The 8,088-nt window shown below is 56.6% G+C and overlaps 4 protein-coding genes across 4 annotated transcripts in view; 1 reads left to right on the top strand and 3 right to left on the bottom strand.

The window, feature by feature from the left end:
* Positions 1-1,806, bottom strand: part of PTSG_06233 (uncharacterized protein) — an 8,850-nt gene extending 7,044 nt beyond the window's left edge. The window contains exons 1-5 of the mRNA XM_004993066.1: positions 1,677-1,806; positions 1,235-1,324; positions 1,063-1,133; positions 542-730; positions 165-338 (exon numbers count right to left, since the gene is read on the bottom strand). Coding sequence (XP_004993123.1) covers positions 165-338; positions 542-730; positions 1,063-1,133; positions 1,235-1,324; positions 1,677-1,790 — 638 coding nt within the window. The 5' untranslated portion in view covers positions 1,791-1,806. The remainder of the gene's footprint in view (positions 1-164; positions 339-541; positions 731-1,062; positions 1,134-1,234; positions 1,325-1,676) is intronic.
* A 229-nt stretch (positions 1,807-2,035) lies between these two features.
* Positions 2,036-4,722, bottom strand: PTSG_12416 (serine/threonine protein kinase; the record flags this gene model as incomplete). The annotated part of the gene is made up of 5 exons (XM_004993065.1): positions 2,036-3,056; positions 3,225-3,470; positions 3,679-3,893; positions 4,209-4,412; positions 4,608-4,722. 5 exons carry the CDS (start codon positions 4,720-4,722, stop codon positions 2,043-2,045), a joined length of 1,794 nt encoding a protein of 597 aa, XP_004993122.1. The 3' UTR covers positions 2,036-2,042.
* A 43-nt stretch (positions 4,723-4,765) lies between these two features.
* On the bottom strand, positions 4,766-5,916 carry PTSG_12415 (uncharacterized protein; the record flags this gene model as incomplete). The annotated part of the gene is made up of 3 exons (XM_004993064.1): positions 5,835-5,916; positions 5,515-5,603; positions 4,766-5,014 (listed from the first exon to the last, which is right to left on the bottom strand). The coding sequence occupies exons 2-3, from the start codon at positions 5,530-5,532 to the stop codon at positions 4,766-4,768; spliced, it is 267 nt and encodes an 88-aa protein (XP_004993121.1). The 5' UTR covers positions 5,533-5,603; positions 5,835-5,916.
* A 127-nt stretch (positions 5,917-6,043) lies between these two features.
* PTSG_06231 (GTP-binding protein HflX) overlaps positions 6,044-8,088 on the top strand; it is a 2,861-nt gene continuing 816 nt past the window's right edge. Inside the window, exon 1 of the mRNA XM_004993063.1 lies at positions 6,044-8,088. This exon is cut by the window's right edge and continues 816 nt beyond it. Within this exon, the coding sequence (XP_004993120.1) occupies positions 6,088-8,088 (2,001 nt within the window). The 5' untranslated portion in view covers positions 6,044-6,087.

Below are 8,088 nucleotides of genomic sequence, written 5' to 3'. Positions count from 1 at the left end.
ACACACACACCACACACACCACCACCACCACACACACACACACACACACACACACACACACACACACACACACACACACACACACACACACACACACACACACACACACACACACACACACACACACACACACACACACACACACACACACATGCATGTGTTACCCTGCAACGAGTCCCGATGCGCCGATGATGACGACGTAGTTGCGTGTGCCAACACCACGGTCGCCGGCACGCACATATCCGCGAAAGGTGCGCTTGCGCTCTGTCTCCGACAGCTGCGGCGCTGTTGTCTGTGTTGGTGGAGCCGGCGTGAAGGATTCCTCTGGGACAACGTGCCTGTGGAGTGACACACATGCGAGTGTTGCACGCGCACAGAGTAGGTGTTACATTGAACAACAATGTGTTGCACAACACAAAACGATTCTGCAAGGATGCAGTACCTTCATACATGCACGCACAGTACACACACACACACAGACGCAGGCACAGTATTCACACACACACACACACAGTACACGCACACACACACACACACGCACCGCTTGAATGGTGCGTTCTTGAAGTTTGGCTCAGTTGGTAGATGCAGCGTGCTCTTGCGATCTTTAAAGGCTTGGAGCGACTTGGAATTGCACAGGTACTGGCCAGGCTGCAGGTCTGTGAGGGCGATGCCGAACGGGATGCCCCAACTGCGTATCTCCTCACCAGCGCCAATGTGCTCGACGGTGAACCTACCACAGTACAACAGTGGCATGGTGTGTCAGTCGCCGCAGTAGCAGCAGCCGTTGTCGCTGTAGTGGCAGTACGAATGCACATACACAAAGCCTACACACACACACACACACATATATATATATATATATACGCACGCACGCATACACGCACACACATACACACATGCACGCACATACACACATCCACACACATACACGCACACAAACACACACACACACACAAACACGCACACACATACACGCACACACGCATACATACACACATATACTCTGCGCATGCACACATGCAAACACGCACGCCAACAGGAGGACCATCGATTGCGCAGTACCTGTGCCCTTCTGGTATGTCGTGAGTAGAGCATTCCACGATGACACGCCCTTCGACAATCAGCGGCGATCCCTGTAATGATGGCCCATGCAGCGAGATGCACATGCATGAGCGGTGACGGCAAGAAAACGCCAACACATAGCAGCAGGCTGCGCACTACACGGCGCACGCACCTTTGGAATGTAATGCAAGGCAAGTGCTGCGTTGTCTGGGGTGTCCAGCACACCCTTCAGAGCTCGGGAAGGAAGGATGCCGTTCTCCATCTGCCAAGCACCACGGCGGAACTATACATCACGGCTCGATACACACTGACCTGCGCATGCAATCGCAGGCAATCCCACCACCATCCACACACACGCACACGCACAAAAGTACATATACAGACGCACACACACATAGTCACACACACACGCACACGCGCGCACACACGCACACGCACACGCACACGCACACACGCACACGCACACGCACACGCACACGCGCACGCACACGCACACACAAAAATACATATACAGGCACACGCACACGCACACGCACACGCACACGCACACGCACACGCACACGCACAAAAGTACATATACAAACGCACACACACATAGTCACACACACACGCACCTTCTTCGCCGTGTCTGCTTGCGCTGGCTGCGGTGCTCTTGTGTCCCCACCACCATCACCCTCGTAGTGGATGGCAACATGCTCCCTCCGCTTTGCTCGCTTGCTACTCTCCATCTTGATGACTTGCGAGTTCTGGTGAATGATTTCAAGCACATTTCCGAACTGTTTATGTTTGGAGAGTGAGTGAATTCAAGTCCTTGTTGAAGGCTTCAAGGATACACGTGCTAGCTTCTAGCTCGTTGGCGTGATTCTCTCTTGCTTTCTGCTTGTCTGCGTTCTCCTTCGAACCCGCTCTGTACTCTGCTCTGTCCGCGTCTCGTCTTCCCTCCCCCCCCCCCACACACACACACATAAATGGCGTTCCCGTCAGTGCACAATCGTTGCAGTCTCCATGGCAGCGATAAGATGGCCCACCAATTGCAGCTGCTGCTGGCCTGCATGATCCTCACCAAAGTGCTGTTCTTGCTGTCGCCCCTTGTTCTCTAGCAGCTGCTGCTTTTCCCGCAGCACTCGCAGTATGATTGAACGGGCAAGTGCAAACCAGTGGAAGAATGCGTTGGCTGCACTTGCTGAGCGGTTGCGGGCCAAGGCCATGGCCAGGGAATACAGGTCGTGCTCTGGTCTGTGGAGGGCAATCACTTCGCCAAACATGTCTGGGTGACGCTCAACGAGCCACGTATTGTACCCGCCCGGGGCGATGGTGTCGCACTTGGTGCTCAGGCCAAAATCGATGACAAAGGCCTCGCTCTTGTTGTTAACGACGATGTTCTCCGCTCGCACATCACCGTGCACGTAGCCGGCGAAAAACAGACGCAACAGCTGCTCCACAGCACAGCGCAAGTGGCCATCCGTGTGGATTGTTGGCGTGCCGAGGTAGGGCGTGCGCAGGAAGCACGTGCGTTGGTCAATGTCGAGAATGCTCACGTCAATATCAGGGTGCACGAGATTCCACATCTTTACGACTTGCTCCGCGGCGGTGCTGCTGATGCGCTTGAGCACGGCGTCGTTCCATCGAACCACGTCCCCCGCAAACGTCTCAAAGTTGACAACGGCGCGGTGGCGCTCAATGGCGGTCTGCTGCTGTTCCGGACCGTCTGCTGCCAAGGACACTGTTTGTGTGTGCGTGGACCACGCCCGAGGTTCTTGTGGGGTCCATGGACTTTCTTCCAGCCCAATGGAGGACAGAGCAAACTCCTCCACCACGGCTGCCACGTCTTGCTCTTCGCTTTCCTGCTCCTGCTGCTGCTGTGGCCACGCTAGGTGCAGAGCCGGCACCGGTTTGCGAGCGTGATGGCGAAACGCGGTCGTGTACAGCTCTGCGAAGTATGCAAGCCAAGCTGGTGACAGAAGTACATCCAGAATGACGGGCACCCGCTGGACCTGTCACACGGCGCGCACAAGTGGAAAGCTTGAGACTGGTACACCTGGAGACTGCCAATTGACCTGCAAGCAGCAGAGCCAGAGTATCCTGACAAACACACATCCACAATTCCATACATGCCAGGCGTCGCAGCATTTCAACGGCTTTGCAGGTGCACGAGCGCTTACTTGAGCGTCAGAGAAGAGCTTCACACGGTAGAGCTTTGGGAAGCGACGACCACAGCTCGGCTGCTTGTGGCCGAGAACAAACGTAAACACGTCCACCGAACTGCCACACACTGTCATGGCAAAAGGGAACGGCAGCCCAACCAGCTGCTCGCGAAATCGTGGCACACAGCGCACTGCGTGCACGGCGTACTCAGACACCTGAGCCGTGGCGGCCTTCACATTCGCCTCACTACCGTTGCGTTTGAACTGGGCAATACATGACAGAGCGGAGGCAAATCAAGCACGTGGGATTAAGGGGTTAGAAAGTGACCCAGAATGGAAAATGCACGATGGTGGTGGGAGACTGTGCAGCGGGCGATCCAGGCCCAATTTGTTTGAGTGACACCCAAGCATGCACATACATCAAGTCAACAAGCACTCACAATTGCCTCGCTCATCCAATTACTCCACCAACCTCAATGAGAAAGGGGAAAAAGAAGTGATCGTCGTGGATGTCTGTCAAGGTCACGGCCATGTCGGCCCGAATAGACGTAGCGTGCTCAAAGGGCACTTGACAGAGCATGGTCAACTTGGATGATAGCGCACGCTCGCTCAAGTACCGTTGCAGGTACTTCTGAAACCTGAGCTGCAGGCGCGACTCAGGATCAGGCACAGCGAATGTGCTCCAACCTAGGCAAAGCGTCAGCTGCACGTGAGTTCCAAGAAAGCCTGGTGCAATCGCACGACAGCTGCGACTGATATGACAAGGGTGGGTGACAAGCGGCAGGTCAGGCAAACTAGGTAGACGAGGCAGTGCACATACACCTCCAAACACACGTACACAGACACACGTACACACACACACATACACACAACACATTCACATACACACGTACACACGCCGTCTGGCATGCGTCCAAACGCATCCAATGACACGCATAACGAATGGTGCCCAGAACGCCATCCTGTCAGCAAGTCATGTACCCGCAAGACCCGATGACACACCTTCATCGGAGCTGTGTATGCGCTGGTACAGGTGGCGAGCGAGCGCTGTTGTCACCTTGAAATGCTTGTGGGAGACCTCTTCATACAAGGGTGAAGCGCTGCCTGCACACTGCTGCTGTTTCTCCTTCCTTTCGTGCCGCTTGAGGGATGATGAGGCGCTGCTGGCGACCCAGCTTGGTGCGTTGTTGTTGTGCATATCTAACCCTAACAACAGTGTCAGGAGAACACAAACACAGATTTGTGCATGTTAGCATGTGGGTCTCAGATAAAACGGGTGCTTGGATGTGTGTGTGTGTGTGTTTGTGTGTGTTTGTGTGTGTGCGTGTGTGTGCGTATGTGTGTGTGTGTGTGTGGTTGTGTGTGTGTGCGTGTGTGTGTGTGTGTGTTGACATGACATACCCAGTCGCTGCTGGATTTCCGAGCTCGTGGACGGGGCTGATCTTGTTGGCAGAAGCTTGACCACATCCTGGGACACTTGGCGTATGAAGTGTTGGTCAAGGCACATGGAGTCCATGGCGTGGATTAATCGGGCCAGGAGCTCCTTGTGGGTCGGAAACCTATTTTTCAACGCTTGTCACAACTTCCATGGTCGGACCTGACATGGCGCTGTCAAGAGCTGCCGCGACATCTGCCAGAGTGACCACAGTGGAAACGATTTCCTCAGGACGTAGGTTGTTGACGAAGAAGAGCCGCTGCTCATCGTCGGAGCACTTGTGCAATGAGACACGAGCCGCTGGCGACAACGCACCGAGCACAGTGCTCTTCATGGACAAGAATGCAAGGATGCGCTCGAAGGTGCGTGCTTGCTGCAAGAGAAAAAGCAAATAACCATACAGGAGCATGAGCTGAGAGGAACGGTGGACGCAGCAACACCGTATGATGGCCCCATCAGGCAATCCAAGTGCTTGTGTTCTGCTTGTGTTTGCTTTGTGCTTTGTGCTTGTGCTTGTGCTTGTTTGTTCAGAGTTGGCGGGAAAGACTCAAATAATCATGATGAGGAAGGAAGAGAGAGAGAGAGAGAGAGAGAGAGAGAGAGAGAGACAGAGAGAGAGAGAGACAGAGAGAGAGAGAGACAGAGAGAGAGAGAGACAGACAGACAGACAGACAGACAGACAGACAGACACACACACACACACACACACACACACACACACACACACACACACACACACACACACACACACACACACACACACACAGAACGGCTTCCACACCTCCGCGAGGAGGAAGGTTCAATGTCTGGAGAGCACTCGCACTCACACTCGCAAGTACCACGGTGTGGTATATATTCCCCTCACGAACGAACCTTGCCTGACAACACCATCGCCCCTGCTTGTGTGTTTCTGGTGCTCGTTGGATCCTGGGCCTCCTGCTCCCGGAACCACTCACAAGGGACTGACAACAGGACAACAACAACAACAAGACAACAGGACAACAACGCAGCAAATGCACTGAGCGAAGAATGGAAGAGAGAGCGACGGCGTGCGAGCGTGCGATGAGGGAGGCTGGCGGCTCGGGCTTTTTCGCGGCAAACCTTCATTCTCCTGCAATAATCAACAGCACGAAGAGACAGACGCGCTGTCTCGCTGTGCATGTTCGTTCTCAGACGGCAGCACAAACACTTACCTCATCCACGCCATCTTCAGCGTTTGTGCGCGCGTCGCCATTGGTGGCTGAAGCGGCAGCAGCCTCGGTGCGTGGGTTCAGGGACATGTCACAAGCGTTACAAACGGAAGCGTCTTCTTAGCGTGGTTTGAGTTTCCCGCGAAAATTTACGTTGAGAGAATGTCGCTAAATCAGCATGCAATCATCCGGAACGAAACAAAAGTACAGGACAGTCATTGAAGAACACCACCACTACAACGACCAACACCCAACAATGCTCCCTGTTGTTGTGCTTGCACGCCAGCGCTGCCGACAGCGGTGCCTGTTGCTGGCAACGGAAGCAGCGGAAGCAGCGGCAGCGGCAGCAGCAGCAGCGCAATGCCAGCGGCGCGGAGCAACAGCGCGGCGCACTCCGCTCGCAGGTGTGCTTGCAACTAGGAGGTGGAAGAGCAGCCGCTCCTCGTCAGATTCACACTCTGCACCACGAGCAGGAACAACAACAGCGGGCGCCGCCAGTGATCGCGCACGCGTACTGGTACTTCAGCCCCACTTCCATCACTACCGCCACCGATCTCGCCGACACCCGCTGTTGCAGCTTGACGAGGCCGTAGCGTTGGCATCGGCAACCCCAAGCCTGCAGCCAACCGCGGCACTCCTGGTGCCGGTGCGTGACGTTGCACACGACGTCTTCTTCACGCGCGGCAAGATGGAGGAGATGACGGCCATTGTTGAAGCGCACAGCGCTGCCGCGGTGGCTGATGACGATGCTGAGCACGATGGCAATTGCGGGGCAGGCGTCGCGGACGACGACGACCTGAGCTTCCTTGAGGGGCATGTGGCGCGCAAGGATGACCCAGCTCGCCGCCGTGTGGATGCGGTGTTTGTCAACACGCTGGCGCTCACGCCTCGCCAGCAGCTGGCGCTGGAGGAGGCGTGGGGCGTGCCCGTGCTGGACAGGTTTCGTGTGATCTTGGACATCTTCCGCGCACGTGCGTCGACGCGCGAGGCGAAGCTGCAGGTTGAGCTGGCGCAGATTCCGTACGCACGCGCGCGGCTGTCCACCACCTTCCGCGCCCTTCCCGGCGACACTTTCGGCCTTGGTGCTGCGGCGACGCTGTTTGACCACCAGCACGGGCACGGCGAGCGGCAGCGTGGCGGACAGCATGCGGTGAGTGGAGCTGGGGAGACGCCACTTGAGAAGGAGAAGCGGCGCTTGAACATGCGGCAAAAGCGCATCAAACAGGAGCTGGCGGAGATCAAGAAGAGGCGCGCAGAGATGCACAAGCGCACGCACGTCACGCACAGCTCGGAGCATGTCGTTGCCAGCGATGAAGGCGTTGACGGTGATAGAGGACGGTTGCTGGTCGATGATGCAGACTCGGGTCGCGATGGTGGCGAGATGCACTTTGACGCCTTGATGGACGACTTGCAAGGAGCGACAAGCAAGCGGCGACATGCGAAGGCGAAGGCGAAGGGAGAAAAGCGAAGAGCAGAGCAGCCGCACAGCACCAGCAGCAACAACAACGGCAGCAGTGGTGGAGGCGGCGGTGGCGGTGGCGCACACCGCACGGGCCTGCCTGTTGTTGCCGTCGTGGGCTACACAAACGCAGGCAAGACGGCGCTTGTGCAGGCGCTGTCTGGCGCAGGTGATCTCACGCCACGCGACATGCTGTTTGCAACACTGGACACGGCTGCGCGGGTGGGCCGCCTGCCAGGAGGGCTTGAGGCCATTTTCGTGGACACAGTGGGCTTTGTGTCGGATCTTCCACACCAGCTGGTGGAGGCGTTTATGTCCACTTTGGAGGAGGTGGCGTACGCGGACCTCATCGTCCACGTGACAGACAGCACAGACCCAGACCGGCTCGACCAGCAGGTGTGCGTGCTGGACGTTCTATCCTCTGACCTTCATCTGGATCCCGCGCTCTTGCGCAACCGCATTCAAGTCAACTCCAAGGCTGACATCCTCCAACAGCAACAGCGACGACAGCAACAGCAGCAACAGCAACAGCAGCTGGGTGGGGTGGAGGGCGTGGCTGAGACTAGCTCGCCAGAAACAACAGCAACAGCACCAACAGCACCAACAGCACCAACGGCACCAACGGCACCAAGGGCAGAGCGAGGGGGCTTGCCGCCGCCGCCGCATGTGTTTGCGTATGACTGGCGGGCGAACATTCGAGCTGGGGACGTGGCTGTGCTGAACGAGGCGTGCGGATACTTCAGCCAGCAGTACCAGCGACTGGTGGCGCAGGTGGAGGGCACGGGTGACGGCTGCCAT

This window comes from Salpingoeca rosetta, assembly GCF_000188695.1.
Source record: "Salpingoeca rosetta unplaced genomic scaffold supercont1.14, whole genome shotgun sequence".
NCBI lineage: Eukaryota > Choanoflagellata > Craspedida > Salpingoecidae > Salpingoeca > Salpingoeca rosetta.
Note: the sequence above shows the minus strand (reverse complement) of the source record. Positions and strands in the feature narration are given on the sequence as shown.